General features: G+C 40.0%; 2 protein-coding genes and 1 long non-coding RNA gene across 3 annotated transcripts; 1 reads left to right on the top strand and 2 right to left on the bottom strand.

The window, feature by feature from the left end:
• Positions 1–2,315: 2,315 nt before the first annotated feature.
• On the bottom strand, positions 2,316–6,397 carry LOC306968579 (transmembrane emp24 domain-containing protein 1-like). The gene is made up of 4 exons (XM_079563997.1): positions 6,193–6,397; positions 3,799–3,896; positions 3,546–3,723; positions 2,316–2,554 (listed from the first exon to the last, which is right to left on the bottom strand). Exons 1-4 carry the CDS (start codon positions 6,355–6,357, stop codon positions 2,330–2,332), a joined length of 666 nt encoding a protein of 221 aa, XP_079420123.1. The 5' UTR covers positions 6,358–6,397; the 3' UTR covers positions 2,316–2,329.
• A 2,201-nt stretch (positions 6,398–8,598) lies between these two features.
• On the top strand, positions 8,599–11,268 carry tnfsf14 (TNF superfamily member 14). Its single transcript, XM_079564864.1, has 4 exons — positions 8,599–8,978; positions 10,570–10,609; positions 10,688–10,768; positions 10,850–11,268. Exons 1-4 carry the CDS (start codon positions 8,772–8,774, stop codon positions 11,227–11,229), a joined length of 708 nt encoding a protein of 235 aa, XP_079420990.1. The 5' UTR covers positions 8,599–8,771; the 3' UTR covers positions 11,230–11,268.
• On the bottom strand, positions 8,840–14,979 carry LOC306969264. The gene is made up of 3 exons (XR_013793306.1): positions 14,909–14,979; positions 9,593–9,620; positions 8,840–8,970 (listed from the first exon to the last, which is right to left on the bottom strand). It is a non-coding gene; the product is annotated as an uncharacterized lncRNA (long non-coding RNA).
• Between the last annotated feature and the right edge of the window lie 9,186 nt (positions 14,980–24,165).

Genomic DNA, 24,165 nt, shown 5'->3' with positions numbered 1-24,165 from the left:
AGTTGTTTTTGTTCCTTCATACTAACCCAGGAAACATGGGGGAAAATGCATTGTCTGCATTTAGCCCTACTTACCCTAGAGCTTTTTCTGTCTCATTCCCACAGTGTGTGTACATAATTGCTGCTATATTGCGATTTGCTAATTATGACTTTTAAAAAAAAATGAAAGTTTGATTTGTCCGCACTTATTCCTGCCCGTCTCTTTTGTTTTAATTTGATTCTTTTCATTCTTGCCCCAAACTCCCTCAGCGTTAACAACATCTAAACATTTTCCTGCACACGTTTCTATGGCAACGTCAAATTGTCAGTCCTCCCAGGCAGCACTCAAACAATGGCCCCTGTCTGATGTGTTTTCACTCAGCCCCAGCGACAGGTGCGCTCATGGGAACAATTGAAAATCCACACACACAAAATGCTTCTGATGCTTTTAATGCTCCTGCAGATTTTTATGAGCAAATTACCTTTTAGAATAATTATACAAGCCGTAGCAAATTGTCTGCCTTTATCTAGCCCCCTGCGTTATCTTCTCTCACCATCAACTTATCCCCTTGGCCCTATTTGTTGGCAGCTCTACCCTTGTCTGCTGTTTTAAACAACTTGTCCGTACATTTCTATTAAACCATCCCATTACACTGTAACTACTACTGCCACTCCTACTCAAGGACATTCTGCATTTTCTCCAGTTCGGCTTGACCCAAATCTAAAAGCTTCTTGACTAGAGAGCAACAGTGTGATGCCTCATTTGAAAGCTAAGACCTACAAAAGTGATCTGAACTTTTTGTCATGTCGTTACTTCGTTTTAGTCACACAGTGATTTTGTCGTGTTTTAGTCTCATTTTTTAATTTTTTTTTTATTGCATTTTCGTCATGTTTTTGTCACATTTTCGTCACATTTTTGTTGCTTTGTACTTTGTTTTTTTGTCACATTTTTAAATCGTTTTTTTGCTAGTTTTTGTTGCTAATTTGATGCTTTTTCTTAAGCTTTTAGACTTGGGTAAAGCCAAACTGGAGAAAATGGACTCGGTTCAGGAGGTTTAAGCAAGACTTAAGCAAAATATTGACTAAGGATTGAATACTTAATATTCAGCATCCTGTTAAACTTAAATGCACAGATTTTAGCATAATTATATCCATTGATTTGAAGTGTCGAGTGTCGGTCCTCAACACCATAACAACCCAGAACAGATGACGGCTTGAGACGCTTTGGCCATATTTTTCAATTTATCGGCAAATTCCTGCCATAGACAATCAGATCTGAGGGGTGGCCTATGCCCTCCCTGGCCACGCCCTGGACACACCCAGCTGCTGCTGCTACTACTTGCTCAATTCTATATTGACCTCTACTATTACCACAATTACTAATTTTACTTGCTTCATCTCAAAAACATCGAAAAGGTTTGCCTTATGATGTTTTCACTCCTCATGTTATCCAGCCCTCTCCAACAACCTAAGCTGATCACACCATTGTCTTATTTCCTTGTATTTTTCTGAAAGTGAATCCTAGAACTATCCCTCATCCTTATGACAAGAACAAGTGATTAACACTGGATATTTGTGAACAGGCGTCCTCCTCCTGCTCCTCGGCGCCCCCTGTGGTGAACACTGACTCCTGCGCACTGGACTTCCCTTCAGGACACCACCACAGTGTTGTTACTGATCCAAGTTAGGAACTGTTGACATGATGAATGATGACCTAAGTTGGGAATGTGTGAATATGAGGTGATCCTCAAATATAAGCTTTTAAGTTAATTTAACATAAGATGCAACAAAAGTGAACAAATAGAATGATTGTAATCAAACCTAGATGCTGCCAAATATTGTTGTTTTACATTTCTTGTATATTGTGGCTTCGAAGTTGCTGAACATTTTGTATTGGGGAAATCTGTAAATAGATGAGTATTTTGTTTGAGTATATGGCAAGTTACATTGTTGATACAAACATGTACTTTTTAAATAAAAATGATTTTAGCAGCTTACGAAAATAAACCATACTTTTTGTGTGCAACTTTTTTTAGTGCGAAGGTTTCATTCAGTACTAGAAGCTAAACCAAAGTGCATCACAAGTACAAATAATTCATTTTATTAGTGTCTTTTTCAAGCAAAGTAAGAATGAAAGCTTTGTGGTTCAATGAACAAAAAGGAGGTGAATCCAAGACTGCACAAGTATCACATCAAGATGAGATCAACCTGCAGAGGTCTTTTTTCTCCAGGCTTCTAGTACCGTAGTTATTGTGGGTTTCTTAATTCCTTGAAATTGCGTCACATGTTTTATAAAAAATGTCTCCCCCAAAGTCCAAACGTCCCCAGCGCTTGTCACAAAAGCAGTATTTTTATGCCTTTGTGCGCACTTTCTTCTTGTCGTCAAAAAGCTTTTTCAGAGTGTATATTTGAGCAGCCGCAACACCGAGCATCACAAGCAGCGTAACACAAGACCAAAACGACACTCTCCATAAATTGTCCTCCAGAAGATATCGATCCCTGGCCTCAAACGCCCGGAGAGCAGCCTGCAGCAGCTTGGTCCTGTCCAGATGTCCGCGCGCTATTTCTAAACTGGTCTGGGAAAGAGAGAGCACAAGATGATGTTACAGTGAGGAAGAGCATATGACAGGTTTTAATTTTTTTTGAAGATATGACTCATTTAGATAACATTAGTTCATCAGTTGCATAATTATCCTTTTATTTATTTTAATGAAGAAATGTTGGACAGAAAAGTGATTCTATATGATTTTTTAAGCTGCTAACAGGAAGTGACATAGATAGAGGTAAAATTCCACAGCAGTTTGACTTCACATTGACTCAACATGGTCGGCACGGCAACATATTAAAATTGTTTGCCTTCATCTATGTCACTTCCTGTCGGTGTCCAATAAGGAAGTGAAACAAAAATGGTTAAATTAAAGACAGTTGGGTACAATCTTTAGCAAAATCTTAAATATAATTGTGTTAAAGCAGAACTAAGCAACTCATGCCCCTAGAGGCCATAAGCGCTACTGCAGGCGTCATCGCATGTTGTGGTACTCATTAATTGTCCGTGAGAGTAAATACAACACTGACAGAAAAGACGAAGTGAGAGAGGGATATTGTACATCCAATTACACAATGGAGACACAATCTTTTTTTTCTTCTTTTCACTCAAACTTGGCTGTAAATACTGTTTAAGCGGCGCTAGCCCGCAGTTAGTTTTGCCCGTTAGCCTGTTAGCTTCTTCTTCATGATTACATAAGTGTGTATTGGTGGCTCCGGGTCAAAGCAGGGAAAACTGCAAGAGTGGTTTTCTGGCCAGATAAACCAGGGGGAGATGAAAGACCCCCCAATCATTCCATTGACACTTATATTACCCCCAGAGGGACTACGGAAAGGATTTATTAAGGTAAAGAAGTTACTTAGTACTGCTTTAACAATGTTTTAGCAAAAAATGTGTCTAATGTGTCATATGCACTTTAAGCTTCTTATTTCATTACAAGACAACGTGCTAAACCACCACAACAATTAGGACATTGGTAATGGCATAACATGCTCTAAATATGGAGAATATGCTCCTCTCACCCTGATGTCATTCAGTTTATACTCCAACAGACTGTCCTCTTTGGCCACCTCGTCCCACTCGTCTCGGGCAGCGCTCTGAGCATTAAGAACCACTTCAAAGTACACCATCTTCAGGGACATGTGACTGAAGCTGTTGTCGAAACACAAGCGGTAGTCCCCGTCTTCTGTGTAGTCCACCCTGCCCAATGTGCCCATAATTTAGATTTCACAGTCAGTATAATGAAAATGTGGGTAGTTAAAGGGTCAAACTCACATGTGGATGCCGTCGGATTTCCTGAACTCCGAGACCAGCCTGTGTCCTGTGGGAGAGATCAGGGAGAAACTGACGTCCAGGCCAGACCCCGCGATCACCTGTTTAGACAAGAGGCATTCGGCACCAATTTTGATATACTTAATATAAGATCTACTGTGTGCACACTTTTACTTTGTTGCCTAATTGTTTGGAGTTCATCACCAGTTCATCACTTACATTTAACATCCTCTATGCTGCAAATGTACCATAGAGACTGATACAGACTTTTTGTGAAAAGTCCACAAAGGAAGCTCTTCAAAGACACTGGAAAACACTGTGATGCCGTACAATATACAGCCTATATATTATGTGTTTATGGTTTTGATAAGCAACATGACAAACCTTACTGTAGCGCAAAGTACAATTACTTAAAGAGGGGGTATTATGCTTTTTTCAGCCACATAGCACCAGTCTATGGCACACTACAATGATGACGAAACCTTCTGTTGGTCTGTAAATGCAGTAAATTAGAATAACTGCCTTGTATAAAATTGCTCTTTCAAAATGGCGGTAGCGAAAGACTTGAAATAGGCCCTGTCTCTTTAAGAACCTCTGACCCTTTCCGACACGCCCCCTCCACACGCTGTCTGTGGCATCACAACACTGTGCTCGTTGTCTCAACTGTATTGAAACTACGATCGGTGCATTTTCATTTTTATTGTTGGAAAGGACCTACTGTTTATCACTTTGTGAACAATGGCCACACAGGATGTGATTTGGACACAAACCTTCCACACCGGACGCTTGGACGGGGCTCTTGCCTGAAAAATAACTGCTGTTTGGAGGCTATCTCTTTGCATCTGCCCTGCCCTATGGATCTCTAACTATACCCCCATGGACGACACCAGGATCTGCAGGAGCCCATACGATTCAAAGACGGACATTATCTGTGCAGGTGGACAGTGGTTTTTCGAGGTTACCCGTTAGCTTGTTATAATCGACTACAGCTCATTGTTGATGAAAAGTCTGCAATAAACCACACATGTGTAAAGCCAGGCTCATTGTGTGATCATCGTAAAGGCTGCTTCAAGTAGTTGCCTGCTTTATTGACGTTATTTGTGCATAATATGCTGCCTGTTTTCAATGAATGTTGTGAAGGTGAAGGTTGTTAGCTTGTCGTGGCTAATAGTGCCTTAGCTCCGGGAGAAAACCACTCGGCTACGACTCACTGTAGATGAAATGTGAGCAATAAACTACACAATCAACAAGCCAGGCTCCGTGTGTGATCATCATAAAGGCTGCTTCAAGCAGTTGCCTGTTTTAGTGACGTTTTCAATGCATAATATGCTGCTTGTATTCAGTGAATTTTCCCGTTAGCTTATCGCGGCTAGCTTGTTAGCTCCGGGAGAAAGCCACTCGGCTATGACCCATTGTAGATGAAATGTGAGCAATAAACTTCCAAATCAACAAGCCTGGCTCCGTGTGTGATCATTGTTAAACGGTTCTTTATGTGTGTGGTGGTTTTATTGACTTTATGTGTGCATATTTCTCGTTTTCACGTGATGACTCGAGGTTTAGCTTAGCATTAGCTTTCTCCGGAGGCTCTGTGCATCATCAAGGCCCAGCGCAGAACCAGACACTGAAATAAGTGTTCTTGTCACCGGTTTTAATCCTGGGTGTTTCGGTAACAGAAACACTGATGTGTGTCTTTGTAAAAGTCTGCTGTGGCTCCGGTTCACAACACATGAAGCTAATCCTCCATGATGACTCTGTTTACATCTTAGGGCTAGACACTGCGGGGAGGGGGTTCTGCTGAGGAGCAGTGGTTGGTTACTCGGCTGGTGACGAAAGGTCGGAGGCGTATCCTGGAGGTCGAGGGCGTTTCCTGAAGGAATCAGGCGTTTTATCCCTAAAATGGCCGCCATCGGAGTTTTTACAGATTACTCGAAAATACGTGAATGTGCTAAGGCAACACTTCAGGCATGTTTTTAATGAGGGAATGACTTAATAACATGATGTAAAGCTTGAAAAAGTCGATTTTGCATAATACCCCCCCTTTAATATTGCACTGGTGGCCTGATTTATTATCCTTGATGTACTGTCAAATGAAAGTAAAGACTTCATAAAATTGTCAAGACATTTTAAGCACTCATGTGTCATATAATGCTGTATATTAAAAAAAAAAAAAAAGTCAGTGCTCACATTTTCAGCTTTTTTTCTCGCTCACACTAGAGTCTCCCGGCTCAGTGGAAGCCTTATCTTCCTGTGCACTGGCCCAAAGTTCACAGCCCCATATTTATGAATTATTCACCAACTTCCATCCATCGCTTTTCAAAACTTCAACACTAAATAAAAAGGTGACCGTGACCAAATAAGACATGCAAGAGATATATAGAGGTCCAAATAAGTCGTTACCTGGTATTCAAACTCCATGGTGTCTCCCTTCAGTGCGGGCTGAAAGAAGCACTCAGTCCTACCAGCAGGTAATATAAATGTAAATTCCATGTCTTGCTTTGGTCCCAGGCTCAGCGCTATGTCCGCGGAAAAACATAGAAGCAGCAAAGAGACCTTTTCAAGCATTTCTCAGTTAAGTAAAGCCTAATACAAAGCCTAAAAGTTCAAATAGTCCATTTAGTTTGCAAATGCTCTGACAATTAGCACTTCCTTGTTTGGAGAAAATGAGCCCCTATCAGCATTGGCCAATAGTGACACAGTGAACTATTGAGACACATGCAAAACACTATGAGTGTCACGTGATAACCTTGACTACAGAGATCTGTGGATTAACACAGTTGTGACAGAACACATTGTCCTGCGCCAACGAGAGAGCTTCATTGAAGCTATTTTGATAATGAAATCCAAACACATTGGTTTAATACAATCTTACACAAAGAGTGAATGGTTTGCACGCTTGCCTGATTAAAAAGGTCCCAGGTAAATTCCCAGACCATGTGGGGCCTTTCTCTGTAATGTTTCCATATTTGTCCCAAGTCTGTGGATTTCCTCCAGGTGTTTTTGCTCTGGTTTCTAATACATGCACAAATGGACTTCCAGTTTGTCCTGACCAAACCAACCTCAAGGTCTGGAGATGAGTCTCCGGGTGCTGCTCTGCGGTCAGTCTCACTCTGCTCCAGAAAGGCTTGCCCAGTGGTACTGAAGGATGGGTGTAATGAAGAGGGCATTTTCTATGGAGACAAATGAAAGCATATCATATAACTTTATTTGCAGAGCACAGTGTCAACCGTATCTGTTGGAGATATTATAGTCTCTATAGATAGTGAGTCCGTCACTTTTCACTATTGTGCCGCCTATGCTATGCCCAATCCCGTCAGACCTTGGAAGCTAAGCAGGGAAGGGCCTGGTCGGTACTTGGATGGGAGACCGTTTGGGAACACCAGGAAGCCTAGCGAATGTAATGCGTGAGTGAGTGAGTGGTGGTGGTCGGAGGGGCCGATGGCGCAGACTGGTTGCCTCGCTTCCGTCAGTCTACCCCAGGGCAGCTGTGGCTACAATAGTAGCTTACCACCACCGAGTATGGAGTGAATGAATAGTGCAATGTAAAGCGTCTTTGAGTGTCCAGAAAAGCGCTATATAAAACCAATGCATTATTAACAACAATGTCATTAACACTGATGAGATTGGTGAGACGAGAGGCACAAAATTTCCCCACAGGGACAAATTTCTCCTTATAATGGAAGAGTTTGGTATTCCTGATGATACATGTTGTTTTATTCCTACACTGCATACACTCTCTTCAGGGAGGCATATTAATTGATAATCTGGCCACAACAAGACTGTGTTTATAATTTCCAAAAGGAAGATGTTTTAAAAAGCATACATGAGAGCGAGTGCAAAGCTGCATTGTGTGTCTTTTGTTGGGAATGGGATTAATGTATGGTGTTAGTTGGACCTAGAGCTAGGTCCAACTAACACCATTTAAAACTTTAAAACATTTGAAGAAATCAATTATGAAAAAAATATGTTGAGAATGGATGCTGATGATGCACTCAACATGATGGAGCTTTTTCATTTCTTTTTTTTTGTGATGAACTGAAAACGAAAACGGTGTAACTGCATGCATAAGACATTGGCAGCTTTTTGCTTTTGTTTTGTAAATACACTGGGATAGGCGCAATAAGCTTTAGCTTCTGCCTTTTCCATTTCAGACTATATGTATAAATATCTCCTCTCTTTATTTGTTAAATCTAAATTTAAATCTGAATCTTAAAATAGATTAAAGCCTCATTCAATGATTCTTAAGAACGTCTCTTCAGGAAGTGCTTGGTTACAATCAGCAAAGATCTTTTAACAACGCAGCCAGAGCGTAGACATGCCATAGAAAAGTGGCTGAAGCGTTGGTGAGAATGAGGACAATCAGCATTGAAGATGAGGGAGTTTCAGATTAGGTTGGGTATAATTTGAGAGAGGTTAAAAGCATCAAACTGCTGTAAGACAATCCCGATTCCGATCACCCAGAAGAACATACTCAGAGGCCGTGTATGTGCAAGAAGTTGACTAAGCGGCGTGAGTGCAGGGGCACGTGCGGAAGGTGTTCAATAGCAGAACACCGAGCAGAACAAGAAAGTGCATGAAGTACATGAAACTATTTCTTAAAGGCAAATGAAATCACAGCTATCTTGATAAAAAAATAAAAATAAATAAAAAGCAGAGAGTGAAGAGAGTGTACTTTTATGTGCACAGTTAAAAGAGTTTTCATTCTTGATTTGAACATTGTGCAGTTGAGGCCTGTCTCACATCTTTTAGCAGCTTTTAGCAGCACAAAACTAAAACGCAGCTTCACCGTGTTTAGTTCTGACACAAATCTGTAACATCCAATAGCGAAAGCCTCCTTTTGTACCTCCTGTGTCACTGTACTTACACCCATCACAGAAAAGCCCACCCATGCTCTGTCACACTCACAGTGCAGTTTCCCTTTGCACTCTGGTCTGACTGGAGCTACATCTTGACACTGCACTACAGAGATTACTGATACAATGACACAGGAGGGAGTGAAGTACCCCTCGGTGTACACAGTGGACAGTTACCGGACGGCGCCCCCTCCTCTGCCCCCACGGCCCGGGCGCAGAAGGCCGATCGGCGCGACCCAGGTGCTGCTCTTACTCCTGGTCACTGTGGCCCTGTGTGGGATGGTTGTGGAAGCCTGGCTCATCTACCGCCTCTATAATCCCCCGCCTGCACAAGTGAGTGAACTATATTTTATATTATTTTAAGTAACATGATATGATTTTACCCATAATTATCAATACTTGAAAAAATTGTTAAGTTGTGAGCAGAGCACTTTACTCTGTCCTGCTTAGTCACACAGAGAAAAGTGCTGCGCTGTCATCAGTAAAGTGAAAGTTTCCACAAAGCAAAGTCGAGACCCTGCAAATGTTGTTTAGTCATAATAAAATGCAAGGAATGTCGATTTTGTTTTTGACTTGATAAACAGTTCAAACTGAATCATTGTCTATAAGAATTTTGTGTTTTACAATAAATTAATATAAAACTGGTGTCCAAATGATTCCGAAAAGTAACTGTGGTCGCAGCGTTATTCGATGTTCCGTGTTGTGTTCAGCGCCCAGAGCGCAGGGACAGGGTCAGGTGGACATGTTGGTTAGATGAGTTTTAGAACAACTGTGTATCAGAAATAACACAAAAGTAACACAGCTGCGGGTCATTGGGCCATGTTGAGGAAGTGGTTATGATTTTTTAAAAATGGTGAAAACATCAAGTCAACAGAGATAAATATCACAGTAAGAAGTAGATGTAGGCGACACAAGGACTATTTGAAAAATACAAAATAAAAACTCACCTTTAATCCTCTCCACTGTGGCACAAACCTGTCGATACAAGACACATTATCATTTTGAATACTCCACTGTGGTGACTTCAACCACTTTCAGCAATATTTCTTTAACTTTTCCGTAGTTGGTAACACTTTAAATTCCAGGTTGCAAGTTCCCTGTGTAGGTACAGCTAATAAGAAAGTAATTACACATGTAAGTACATGTAACTACACATTGAAGCACAAGGTTTAATGACTGTGTACTCAGAGTAATAAAGGTGTACATTGCGTCTCAACCCGCGCTCATCTGTAGTTAACACATTACATCAGCATTAAAAAGCATTACAAGTCATTACATTCAGAATCAGAATCAGTAATTAACTCGGCCACATAACCGAGTTGGTGGAATTTGTTTTCGGCACAGCACATCGTGCTCACATCTCCTGTGTCAGTCACAAACAAACAGGCAGTCAAACAAAAAATCAAGGCCTTAAAACATTAAATTGGATTCAAACTGGCATTAAATTTACATTTCTCTGAAAATGATGTTACTGAACAAATTTCAGTTCATCAAATTAAATAAAAAATTACTGAACTAAAACATAGTCAGGCTGAAATTGCTCAAAGGTTTCCCGTTTTGTCCAATTCTCTTTCTTCTGTTTGATAAAATCATTGCAAATCTTAAGAAATTAAATAAGCGGCAATTTATTTATTTTTTGCGTTTGTTGCATTAAAATGCACTATTTGTGCATTAAAAATGACATTAAAAAGCCACCTACACCTTTATTACACATTGTACACAGTTGTTACACTTTGGACGCCTTTATTAAACCTTGCACTGTACGAACGTGTTCCTTTCTTGTTCCTGTACCTACACGTGGAACTCACGGGCTGTAATCTAAAGTATTACCTTTTAGCTTTCTGTAAAAGTGATCTTACTCATTTTAAACATGTTTTTTTTTCTTCTGGTAAACAACCATGTCCTTATTTCATTTCTCTTACAGACCACAGAAGAAATGTCATCAGCAGCAAAGATGATCGGAAGTACGTCCTTCTCCTTTAGTTCTGTTACTGTAAAGTGTTTCGTATGAGCTCTCTTTCTAAGCTGTCCCTGTTTTTTAGATGCACCAGCCATAGGACCTGCACCCACCAAATGGGCCAGACTGGTAGAAGCCCCATCGAAACCAGTGGCACATCTCACAGGTAACCCCCCCAAAACATTTCTAACTTAAACACAAATATAACTAACTAACGTGGCTTATTTCTTTGTCTTGTTTCATATAGATGGCACAGATGTAGCCAATGCAAAACATGTCATGGCATGGAGCGAGATTGCTGATCCTCTTCTCTATAAAGTGGGCTACAAAAATGGCAGCCTTGTGTTTAAGGAAAATGGATATTACTACATTTACTCCAAAGTGTCTTTCCTTGCTGATCAAGGCTGGCACCACTCAATAGAACTAAAAACAAAATATTATCTTGGCAAAAATAGCATCAAGCTACTGACGTCCCGGCCCTCATTACATTCAAAACAGTCCAACAGTTTTCTGGCCGGAGTTTTACACTTCTACAAAGACGATGCTATCTTTGTCAAGGTTTCTGATACCTCTCATGTCGCACGTGGAGACCCCACTCAAAATGTGTTTGGTGCCTACATGATATGAGAGGAAAAATACATATATTACAATATAACACAGATCATTGTATATTATATTTTATTCTACTATTCTACATTGTCCTGCTTTGCCTCGTTGATTTGATTTTCTATAAAGTATTACTCTATGGACATAAAAAAGAGAGTTATGAGGGGGCTTTGTCTAAGAGATAAAGCTGCATCAGGTAATATTTTGTCCAATAATTAGAATAAAGTACAAGCACTTCTTTTTTTTATTACATATACTAATAAAATGTACCAACAAACATGTGTGCTTGCTGTTCACCTCTCCTAAGACATGAAAGTAACTTTACTGCGAGCGGGACGTCTCCAGCTCGGAGATGTTGACTAATAACAGCCATATCTGAGATTTAAATAGGTTACTTTTTGATTACCCATCAAAAGTACCATTTTCTGTGTCTAGCTGGTCATTAAAGCATGTTTTGTATTGCAGAGTGCATTGAACATGTAAAAAGGGTGCATAGTAAAGGTTTGTGCATGCAGGGGCAAGAGTAGTCTTTTCCGGCCACTGTCACATTTAGTACCGTTTCCTGTAGAGGCGACAGGCTTTTGAAGAGTGGTCTCAGCAGCAGCATTTCACCCACACACTCACGCACAAAGAGACCTGCTGTAAACCACAAGAGTGAAATATGCTCTGAGCTACTGACTCTCAATATGACTCTCCTCCACCTGTGATATACTATGGTTTTGCTTCAGATCACATTTCTCTCATCCACTGTCAGCTGCACGTTCCTTATCACTGTGGCTACGATGGGAAATGGAAAATAATATAACCCCCAACCCCCCAACTTTTTTATTTGGCCTATTAACAAAAAAATCTATTGTTTTATATATCGGCTCATTGATGACAGCTGATAACTGATATCAGCCATCATCATTTTATTTTATACACATATAAAAAGGTTTCCTCGCTAGTGGTCTCTTTTTCCTCAGTAGCTTTTCTGTTCCAAGAGCTGCACTTTTCTGGACCGAGATATCTGATGTATTTCCTGGGATCTGCTGTAGTCACTCCTCCAGTTTGGGGGTCACTGCCCCGAGTGGCCCAACGACCACGGGCACCATTGATGCCTCCCCCCTCCAGGCCTTCTCCAGCTCTTCTCTGAGCCCCTGGTATTTTGCTAGTTTCTCCTGTTCCTTGTTCTTGATGTTGCAGTTACGTGGTCCAGCGGGAGCTTCCCACCCACTGGACTGAAGGACAGCACAGCGGCTCATCATGGCTGCACAGGAGCAGGCCTTGAGCACCAGAGCAATAGAGGCCCAGATCTACCACACCAGACAAGACCCGACTGTGCAAAGAGGCCAATGAGACAATCCAGCACATACTGTAACTGCAGGGTGTAAGATGCTGGCAGGGAAAGCTTACATGGAGCGCCAGAACCAAGTGGCTGGCATTGTGTACAGGAACATCTGTGCAGAGTATGGGCTGAAACCCCAAGGTCAAAGTGGGAAACACCTCCAAAGGTGATAGAGAATGACCGAGCCAAGATCCTGTGGGACTTCCAGATACAGACGGACAAAATGACAAACCAGCCGGACATTGTGGTGGTACAAAGAGCAGAGGAAAGCTGGGAGACTGCGGTGGGTGATGAAAAGTTTTGAGGGTTATTGTTAGCAATTATTTATATCTAATTATGGTTACCTAACCCTAGCCCTAGCTCCTGGATCAGGGGGGACGGCAGGTACTGGTTAAAGTGCACAGGTCTGAATTATCTGCCAAAATCTGATACAATAAAGCAAAACATCCAGGTTAATTATAACTCAGTGTAGTTACATAAGTCAAGTTCGGCTGTTGGGAAGCTGAACTCTCCCTTCAAAACCCCCTTCCCATACAGTATTGTCTTATAATATTGTCTTAAAATTAAACACAGTTTATACTGAGAAACTGGGAAATAATGCCAAGTTACACTTGATGGAATTGACAAATAAATAATAATAATAAAATCTATGATTTTAAATGATTTAAGTTTATTTGGCAAGAAATAGGGTGAATATGGGTAAAGTGGGACACTTTTTGAAAATTCAGTTTCCACCTCATTTTTTGTTTGGAATTAAATGCCAAAGTCTTTAATGTTATATATTTTTAAAAAGCTTTAGATGTCTATTTTACACCAGTGGAGGAAAAAAAGTCAAATGTTTAACACAGAAGCTATAATTTGGCCTCAAACACAGGTTGGTCCAATGATAAATTTTTAGAGGTGCTATTGGTAAAGTGGGACACTTGTAATTGGTAAAGTGGGACACTATTAACATGGTCATTTTTGTGTTCAAAATCATTAATATTATTGTAGCAACTACTTTTATGAATATGTGAAGAAGTTATGAATAATAATAACCATTCTAATGGTTATTCTAACTGTGGTGTGAGACATAGGCCCATCATGGACATGTGTCTGATGTGCAGCCTGTGCTGTTGGTGCAGAAGGAGTCAGACATGTTACAGTGTGGAATAACTAACTTTCGGACCTTTCGGACCTTTCGTATAAACTAAAAACAAGAGTGACAGAACAATGGAAGAATAATATTGTAAAGTGCCTTCATCAGATTTGTTTTTGTTTATGAATGAGTGAGGAATAATCTGAAGGACATGCCCAAAAAACACATGTTACTCTGTGAACTCAGGCCGCCTCTAATTGGTGAAGTATACGGGAAGCATGTTTTAAAGATTTGAAAAGAAATATATATATAGCCGATATTTAAAAAAAAATCTACAATTAAAGAACTTAGAAACCTCAAAGAACAACTTAATGTTGAAATGTTGCTAAACGGCGATCAACAGTTCGTAGTGAACAACAGCTACAGTTAAAACTTCAATCAGAAATGTAATCATCCGAAAACTTAATCAAAACAAGAAATATAGAGTTAAATTGATCTCATTTGAAGATGTGTAAATAAAAGAAACACCTAATACCCAGGATTTTCCACAAAAATACACTGTCCCACTTTGCCAATATGACGCTGTCCCACTTTACCAATAGCACGTTGGTAAAGTGGGACAGTGATAACATCTCTTATAAAAATAAAAGTATAAAGAATAGACATGTGATTTTGAGATGTTTTGTTTGCAGATGCATTCCCTTATATAATTTGTCAACAAAAATCTGCATGTCTGTGAGTTTTAAAAAGTTATAACCTTAAGATCATAAATCCCCAAATGCTCTGTCATTGGACATACCTCCGCTTTTTTACTACTTGGTGGTAGATTATGGTTTGCCACGCCATATGAAGTGAATTAATATCCACAAAACCATTATTTTCTTATCCTGCACATTCTAATTATTCGGTGTGTATGTATTTTTAGTGATAAAATATGACACATTCAAAAATAATCATGATTAAAGTTAAGTGTCCCACTTTACCCATTGTCCCACTTTACCCATATTCACCCCTACAAACTAAAATAATAAATAATATCCTAAAATATGGTAGTGACTTATTGAAAAAGGTAAGCTCTATTTGCAACAGGCATAATAAAATAAATAAAATGATACATTGAGATAAGAAGGCTATGTCAAGCATGAAAGTTAATTTACTTATTCATTAAACAAACTCTACCCACTAAACCCTTCACCCTGCAGAAGGAAGGATGAGGTTTCGTTTCGTTTGTTTTATCCCGTTGCTAATGTCGAATAAACACCCACGATTTCGTAGAGTAGAAGACGATTACTCACTTTCCATGTTCAATCCACGGTGCATAGGTTTGTGGTATGTGCCACGCGGGCGAAAAACTTCCTTTTCTCAGTCACATGACCTTTTTATTTCTAGTTCAGTTGAAGTTGCAGCGTGATTTGTCATTAGATAGGCTATATTTGGGCTTTGACAAAGTAGATAACAGAGTGGGTGCATGTGCAGGCCTACATACTTGAGCTATAGATGCATCTCATCGGAGGTACAGTCCAGTTCTAAGATGGTTTATGGATCTTATTGACAGTGTCGCTCGTATAATCGGACTTACTTATTCAAACGTAAGTGAGCAATAGCTGTTTAGACAAGAGTCAAACTTTCTCCACGCAGTACGTGCACACCAATACAGAGAAATGCTGCCATCTGCTGGGTTAAAAGTAGGTAAAAGTATGTAATATCAAATTAAACAATCAATCAGCCTCAAGAAACTTTTACGATAAGCCTAAAGTATCAATACCCGCGGTCTTGGACTGGTTGGGGGCCCCTCCCTACACTGGGCCAAGCATAATACAAGGCTTAGAGGAGGGGCCCTCAGAAAACAAAAGTCTGTTTATAGCTTAAAAATATATAATAATCACTCGTGTTGCCCACAAAAACGGCCAGTACCCAGGGCCACGAATTCTCTTCTACTTCCTTGTCAATAAGTGTCACTATTGCAACCGAGCTGCATTTGTAGCTGTCTAGTCTCATAGTGATCTCTCAAATAAAGGCCACAAGTGCGTTATTTAAAAAGAACAAAAAACAAACATTTATTAGCTACTGCAGCAAAAGAGCTGAGTCTTAAATAAATTATTAAAGTACTTCTACAATGAACAAATCTACACTCAACATAATTTCCTAATAATGATAGGAAATGGTTGAGGGAAGTGCAAAGTTTCACAGCCCACGTTTGAATGAAACTGTGAATGATGGTGTCCCTGTAGATAATGGTCCATGGAAACAGAAGCTTCAGACAAGTAGGAGAGTATAGCCGGGCTCATGCGTCTGCGGTTGATACTTGGAAACACTTCACAGCCACAGTCTCATGACTCATTTTTTCCTATTTGTGGTTTGTATTTTTTTTTCTTCAAATTATTTAATATCAGATGTTATTGCTTCAACAGTGATCACTGTGTGGACCCTCCACCTGACCTCTCACTTTCACATCTTACGAGGGTCTTGTAATGACTCAGGGAACCGCAATGTGCTTTGTTTACACAGAAGATAATCGAAAATATATTTGTTTCATTTATTTGTTTTTCGTTGGATGCATGTGGACAGAATCATACATTTTAATTGCAGCGCAAGTAGACCTTAAAATAAACAAATTACCCTTTGTCCAAATGTCTGGCAGTAACAATTGCATCTGGACAAAGTGACTGAAAGGGTCTGATATGGAACAATTGTAAAAAATTGCTAAATTGTAGACATTGACCAAAATGCTTCCATAAATAAATAAATATATTACAAGCGGTTTAAAAAAAAAAGTGTAAAAATGTATTCAGTGCAAACAATCAATCAATTTACAAACGTGAAAAAGTCTAAAAATACATTCAGTGAAAACAATCAATTCATTCAAACACACATGTTCGTAGTGAAAGCACCAATGTGAAAAATAAGAATCTTAATCATAGGCCTGTGTGGTCCAGAAAGAAAAAGTATCTCTGCTCTGAGCTTATATCGGACCTTTCCTGTACAAATAGGCTTTAAGAACAAATACAATAATAACCATTACGACCAAAAAATGATATATAGTGGTCTCAGAGAAAGGTCTCTTTCGAGTTCATTATAACAATCTTTGGTCAACTTCATAAGCCACAGCTGCCCTGGGTTAGACAGGCATAAATTAGTTTTATCAGGGCTTTTCAGACATATTTTCTATGGGAAACATATTTGGGAAGGTCATGGACTGTGTGCTGTATGTTTATAAGGAAGTGTCTTCTGAACCAAATGGTGTGCTATAGCAGCAGAATCCAATGAGCTTAGTTTCTGTTCTCTACATTGTCCATTATTAGCAGATTTGTATTTCAGAGTTGCAAGTCCAAAGATGTAAAATGTGAAATGTAACCATTAACATTCGACAACAAATAGGTTTTCCAAGTATTGTGCAGGCGATGATAATCTCTTTACGTACATTTGTAAACCCTTGAACTCTTCCTAAGACTTACTACGTGAGGGCATAAAGAAGACGTCCAGGTAGGTCACATTCAGGTTGTCATTTATATTCACTTCGGATGGATTTTTAAGTTTGGTTTGGATCTCCACTTTGAGGGTATTTGCGTCGGCTGACAGGCGTGTCATCTTACACAGGAGACCAGTGCTCCGTGTTATATTATTGATTGACCCAAACAGGATGGAGTTGTTATTTTGATCGACAAGATTCACTTTGTCCTCCTCACACTTGTTACATTCCTTCAGAGTGATACGAAGACACATCAAGTAGTCTCCATCCGCTTTGATATTTAAGACCCCCTGCTTTCCCTGGACAATGGGAAGATCATCAGAATCTACAGCGTACCATTTGATGGAGCCGTTGCGTGCTGAAAAAAAGAGAAGAGAGGGTTTGAGATTTTCCTAGATGAATCATTACAGTTTTCAAACTATTTATTACCTCCCCTGGCCTTAAAGGTGAACATTCTGGAAACTCCACCCTCTGAAGATGACTGATGGGAATAGGGAAATAACAATTAGTGTTACAAATAAAAATGGAAAATGATTTTTTTCTGTGAGAACTCAGCGAAAGTGTTTTGAAAGTGTGAACATAATAGAGAGGTTGGGTGGCTTTTCCCCGAATGTGGTCACGACATCACACAAGGCTTCCTTTCGTGCACTGAGGATGCTAAGTAGACTGTGACATTGACGCTCAGAGGTATTGTTCTGTAATAATAAGAAGTCTTAGACTTCCTGAGGTTTGGTTGGTGTACCCTGTTCAGCTCTGTTTTGTGACTAGAGGTGGAAGCAAGACAATGTCACTAATATAGCCATAAATACAGTTTCAACTTTTTATAGAGAAAATACATCATGAAAAAAAAACAAAGAGAAAAGTGAGAGTTTCTTGACTTAGCAATAGCAACTGTCATAATGTATTATCTACTGTAAATACATTAACATCTGTATTAATCAGAACAGATGCAAAACTAAGTTTTAATACGCTCTGTATTAACAATAAAGCTTTCCACGGACCGAATTCTACCAAAAGGAAAAAAATGCATCTACGTAATTCATCCTTAGGCCCCTTACTGAAAATGTCGAGTTATTATTATTATTCACAATACCATTTTAATTTTATTTCACTACAAATAATGTGTTTATGTTTATGGGGATCCAGATTGGCATCAGCAGTAAATCTTCCTGGGGTCATTGTACGTCATACAACAGTTCGTCTTGTATGACAGGATTTCCTGTAGACCTTCCAATACTATGTTTTACACTAATGTATGACATCATTTGTTATGGTTGGGGTCTATGTTGCGTCAAACAGGTCACAGATGCAGAGTCTTACTCAGCACCTGTGTCAGCCACAACCGCAAGAAAGTGCAGATGCGGTGCACAGGTGTTACAATACAATCTTTAATCTCTAATGCAGCACCTGTTCTTCTCCATTGTGATGACTATGTCTGTAATACTTAAATGTGTCCGTTCTTATTATTGTTATTATTAACAGCAGAATTGAGTGAATTGAGCACATTTTCTCCAGTTCGGCTTTAGCCAAATCTAAAAGCTTCTTGAGAAAAGCATCAAAATAGCGACAGAAAACGCAAAGAAAAAAAGCTACAAAAGTACAACAAACAAGAAAACAGTAACTTGACTAAAAACAGCCACAAAAGAGCAACAAAAATGTGATCTAAAACGATGAAAGTTCAACATAAATGTAAAGTGGCAAAACTTGACTGAAAACAGCCATAAAAGAGCAACAAAAAATGATCGTTCTGCAGAGCTGAACTGGAGAAAATGTGCTCGGTTCAGATGGGGGTTAAGAGATTAATCACATTGATAAAATCCCTCTATAGCTATTCAGTTTCTCTTAATCAATGCTGTGTGGTTTTGGAACTGTAAGAAAGTTCACCTGTGGTTTAGAGACAGAATTAAGGCATTTGAAAGAACAGACACCCAATCAGTGTCATAAAGCTGTGAAATAGGAATAACTGAAGGGTATGAATACTTTCTGAACTATGATAGTGTAGTTTGAGTTGTCTTACCTGTCCCATTGTCAAGAAAAGCACCAGAAGTACAACCTGGCTGATGGAGAGGACAGTCACCCACCAAAGCAGCACTCGCACCAGCCTTTTACGTGAGGAGTTGGGCTTGGTCTGAGCCTTGTTCTCCCGCAATGGCTCAATGACAAACTCTGAGGTTGAGATCATAGTGTGTAGGGTATGGTTTCCTTCAGTGAGAAGCAGCTGAAGCAGCAGAAGCAGCAGCGGCGGCTTCCTGAGCTCAAAGTGATCACTGCCTCCTTGTGAGAGTACTCTACATATACCCTGGTTTGTCCTCTATGCAGTCACATCCCATATGGTACTTTCCCCTGGTGTTAGACCAGTGAACAGCGGGGTGAGATTGCATGTGCCGACTACAGGGACAGGCCCTTTTTTCTTTTCCTCACCATCAACAAAAGAGGAAGCTCGCCACCAGGGAGAAAAGGAAAGAGGAGAACGACTTCTCATTTTAACGTGACTCACTTTGATCATTATGAAATGTAAAAAAAAACTGTTCATCATATAATTTGAAAAATAAATAATCACGCTGTTATATTTTGGTATTAGGCCTGAAATCATACTTTTTGTTTTCATTTAGTCATTCTCTGTAAAAACAGAGCACCATATTCATTAGACAGAACCGTTCAGGGTGAAAGGGGTGAAGAGTGGAGGGAGACATTTAGCAAATTGTCAGCGCCAGGAGTTGAACCCACAATCCTGAGGTTTGGAACAGTTCCATGTACGTGACAGCAGCCAAAACCACCTGACCACAAGCTGCACCGTGTCGTGGAGTGTTGTGTGGTTGACTGTGAGATTGACTGTGAGATTAATGCATTGTCATATAGTGTTAGTTGTTTCTCTGTAACCAGGGACTACGGAGGGAAACGTGCTATTTAGCTATAATCTGGTGCAGTACATCTCTGTCTCTATGAGCTTAAAGGAATAGGCCACCGTTTTTACATACTAAGATATGTTCTTACCTCACTTTAGTCGTGTTAATATATCCCCGTCTGGTCTTTGTCCGTGCGCTCTGCCAGGCAAACGGAGCACATACGCAGCCTCTCCCACATGTCACATAGCTCCGAAAAAGCTCACGATAGAAGCTACCAAGCTCTTCCACGTGTTCCCTATTTAAATAAAGTTACGTGAAGTGTTTTCATGCGAAGTATATTTACACAGAAATTAACATGTCAATTTTAGAAGCAAATAAAAAGGGGGACTATATTGTTAGGCGTAATGATACGAGGAGTAAAACGTCCGCGCAGTAACTCCTAAAGACTTCCCCTGCTCACTTCCGTCAATAACCTTTAGGAGTTACTGCGCGGACGTTTTACTCCTCGTATCATTACGCCCCACAATATAGTCCCCCTTTTTATCTGCTTATAAAATCGACATGCTACATTTCTGTGTAAATATACTTCGCATGAAAACACTTCACGTAACTTTATTTAAATAGGGAACACGTGGAAGAGCTTGGTAGCTTCTATCGTGAGCTTTTTCGGAGCTATGTGACATGTGGGAGAGGCTGCGTATGTGCTCCGTTTGCGTGACAGAGCGCACGGACAAAGACCAGACGGGGATATATTAACTCGGCTAAAGTGAGGTAAGAACATATTTTAGTATGTAAAAACGGTGGCCTATTCCTTTAATGTCTCTGTACATTGCCCCTTTAATAAAGATTAATAAAAACAATACTAAACAATATTTAAAGACGATAGCAGAGTAATGACATTGCATCTCCTTCTTGTGGATTTTATCATTGAAAGTAGGATGTACTTTCAGGCTCCCGCAAAGGCCAAGGGCTGAATGTTTCATTTCATTCTGGTAAAACAGAGGTTTTATGTTTTGTCTAAATAACAATGATCTGGACAGGCTTCCATTCAATCAGAAAGTGGAGCACTCCCCTTACCGCCCTGTTGTTGTTACTTCTGTTGTTGTTGTTTTGATTCTGTTTGTGCTTTTTATGTGAATAATCCTACCAAAGCTGCACTACATTATGTTTTATTAGGCCCGAGCGGCCTGCCGTCGCAAGGGCCTATATTAATATTGTACAGTGCGCAAAGACGTGCGCACCCCTAAACGCGCTCAAGAAACAGAGCGCAGTGCGCTCCCCATGCACCAAACAGTAATAGGGGGACTCCCGGCACCGTGGCCTGTCCGTTGATATAGGCACATTTGTTCCTGCTAGCTTGAAAAGAAGGTTATAACCACAGGCATGGCGCAACATCCATCCATTTTCTTCCGCTTTACCCGGGGCTGGGGCGCGGGGGCAGCAATCTCAGCAGAGATTCCCAGACTTCCCGATCCATGCAACATAGATGAGCAACATCGATGACGAGCGTTGTGCCCGTCATCGACAAGGGTCATTCCGAGTCCCCAACTCAGGGCATCGAGATCTATCCGGCGATATAGGCCAAAAAAAAAAAAAAAGTGTTTTTCCAACGTGGATGAAATTCGGCACAAACATATTTGATGGCATCACGATCAAAAAAGCCAATAGGCCCACGAATCTCACATTATACAAAATGACAGCATATTAGCGCCCTCCGTCAGGAGCTCGTGGACAGTGGTCATTGAAGTACGGCCCCTAATGGCCATCTGCTGCTTGTGAAATAAAAAAGGTTTTGCGTGCTAGCGCCCTCTGCAGGCAGGAGCCATTATTCACATGGAGAGGAAGCAGCAGTGGAGGCACTCCAGATCATCTACACAAGTGGGACATTAAAAGTTATTAAAAACTTTCTAATAGGATTAACGGTGTTGTCATGGCAACGCCATGAATTCCGCACATGTTTTCGGAGCTCGGCATCATCCTTCAAAGAGCCATAACTCGCACATACTGTGACTAATTTGTGTGTAACTTGAATCGTTGGTTGAGTCCTCAACCCCGGATATCGTGATATAAGAAATTTGAGAGCACCAAATAAAAATGAATGTAAGAATAAAAGTGTAAGAATAAAAGTGCACACAAAATTGGTATACATGTGCGTCATTGCTGTCCGAACAAAATAGTACATTACATGGTTGCTAGGTCAGCCATTTTGGGTAAATCGAGTGATCTGATGCCGAAGGTGCCATTTCTTGCCTTTGCTCTTTAATAAACTCATCCTAGGGTGGCAGTGACATTATAACCACTCCGTATCATCTCTGCAAATTGTTAAAAGTATAATTGGGAAAATGGGTGCGATAGCACCCGCTGGGGAGCAACCAAAAAATAATATGGGATTGTTAAAAATTAAGTTTGTCGTAGACCAACGGAATTTGGCGCAGATTCACGTCACATGGAGGCCATTAATCTTGGAGTAAACTGTTCAAAAGAAAGATGGTCATTGCGGCGGCGTGTGGCAACCGGCTAAGGGGGCCGGAAGGGCCTTTCAATGCTGCTTGCGGTTTTAATAATAATAATAATAATTGTTATTATTATTATTATTGTTATTATTATTGTTATTATTATTATTATTATTATTATTATTATTATTATTATTATTATTATTATTATTATTATTATTATTATTATTATTATTATTATTATTACATGATGAACTGGATCAAACCCAAATCCTGCTTCTGTATAGCATGCCACCACTGATTTCTATTGCTTCTACTACTTAGAATTTAATTCCTCAGGCAGTCCTAGGGAGTAAAAGTGTAAGAATAAAAGTGCACACAAAATTGACGCACATGAACAGGTGTTAAACAGAGGGCTGAGGTAATGGGACCGTGGAAATATTTGAAATAGCCAGTGTTACTACTACTTAAATGCAGTGTAAGGACATTTCCACAGTGCCCTATAGTTGTAAGAAAACAGAAGTCTCTGTGAGCTCAGCTCAGAGCAGGAGTGCTGAGGTTTTGACTAATTATCAAACATCATAAACAGTAGCCTTTCAATTTGTCGTAGCAGAATTTCCCACCTGCCAGTACATGCTGAGGCTGAGGTCAGTGAATGTAGTTTCACTTTCATGTTTGCCCTTTGCTCAGGGAAAGTTTTGATGCATGAAAACAGGATGCCTTTGGTCCAGGTATGTGTCAGCACTCACATCACCTGTGCTGTGGCTTAGCTTTATGATGGCTGAACACAACATGTCGCAACATGTATAACTAATGTTCCACTGTGGTAATTCCAACACCTCAATAATGCCCCACCATTTACAGAGGCACATTTGTTTTTTATGCCCAGATATCACTGACATAAAGGTGAGGGAAACTCTTTTATAGTTCTGTGTGGGTTCATAGATAAAATGCCCAAAGATAAAAGAAAGAATTTATTAATAAATACTTTTGGTGGAAAATTCTGTCAGAATTTCCTAATATACAATGCATCATTGTTTCACATTGAAGACAAAGACAAAGTGAACTTTGTTGACTGGTTTAAGTGCATAGTTCAAGTAAGACAAAGGAGTGCACTGACATCTGCAGAAGAGCTACCTTTTTGTTTTGTAAATGTAGCTTGAGAATAAATACAGTTTGTTGCTGATACCTAAGCAGTTTGAGAGCTCATGATCTGTAAACATTCATCATTAATTTTATATTGTTACATTTAATATAGCAGTCTTTAAGTAAATAAGTTATACTGTATTAATCTCTGTAGAGAAATCTCTGTAGAGAAATTAGTTCTCTGCATTTGACCCATCCTCAGTGTCGCATGGGGCGAACTGTAGGAGCAGTGAGCTGCCAGCATGGGCCGGCGCTCGGGGACCCATCTCCATGATGTGGAGCCAGGCTGGTGGTCAGAAACACCTGGCTGGAGGATTAACCTATTGCACATGTTTTTATAACCTACCACTAACCTACGCAGACACGGGGAAAACATGCAAACTCCACACAGAAAGGCCCCCGTCCAGGTGGGAATCGAACCCGAGACCTTCGAGCTGTGAGGCACGAGCACTAACCGCTGACTTTACATTCAAATGTTACATACATACATTATGCAATACAGCCAATTTGTGTTGTATTCTTTTGGTTATAGCCTGACATAATGTGCACATCTGTTTTGTTTTCTGAATTTTATCGCACAAGTTAATTTCTACACTAATGCAATGCATCATAATTATACTCATGCTCTTTACAGAACC

The sequence above is a fragment of the Gobius niger genome, assembly GCF_951799975.1.
Source record: "Gobius niger genome assembly, chromosome: 10".
NCBI classification, from domain to species: Eukaryota; Metazoa; Chordata; class Actinopteri; order Gobiiformes; family Gobiidae; genus Gobius; species Gobius niger.
The sequence above is the reverse complement of the archived record's forward strand: the minus strand, read 5'-3'. Positions and strand labels throughout refer to the sequence as shown.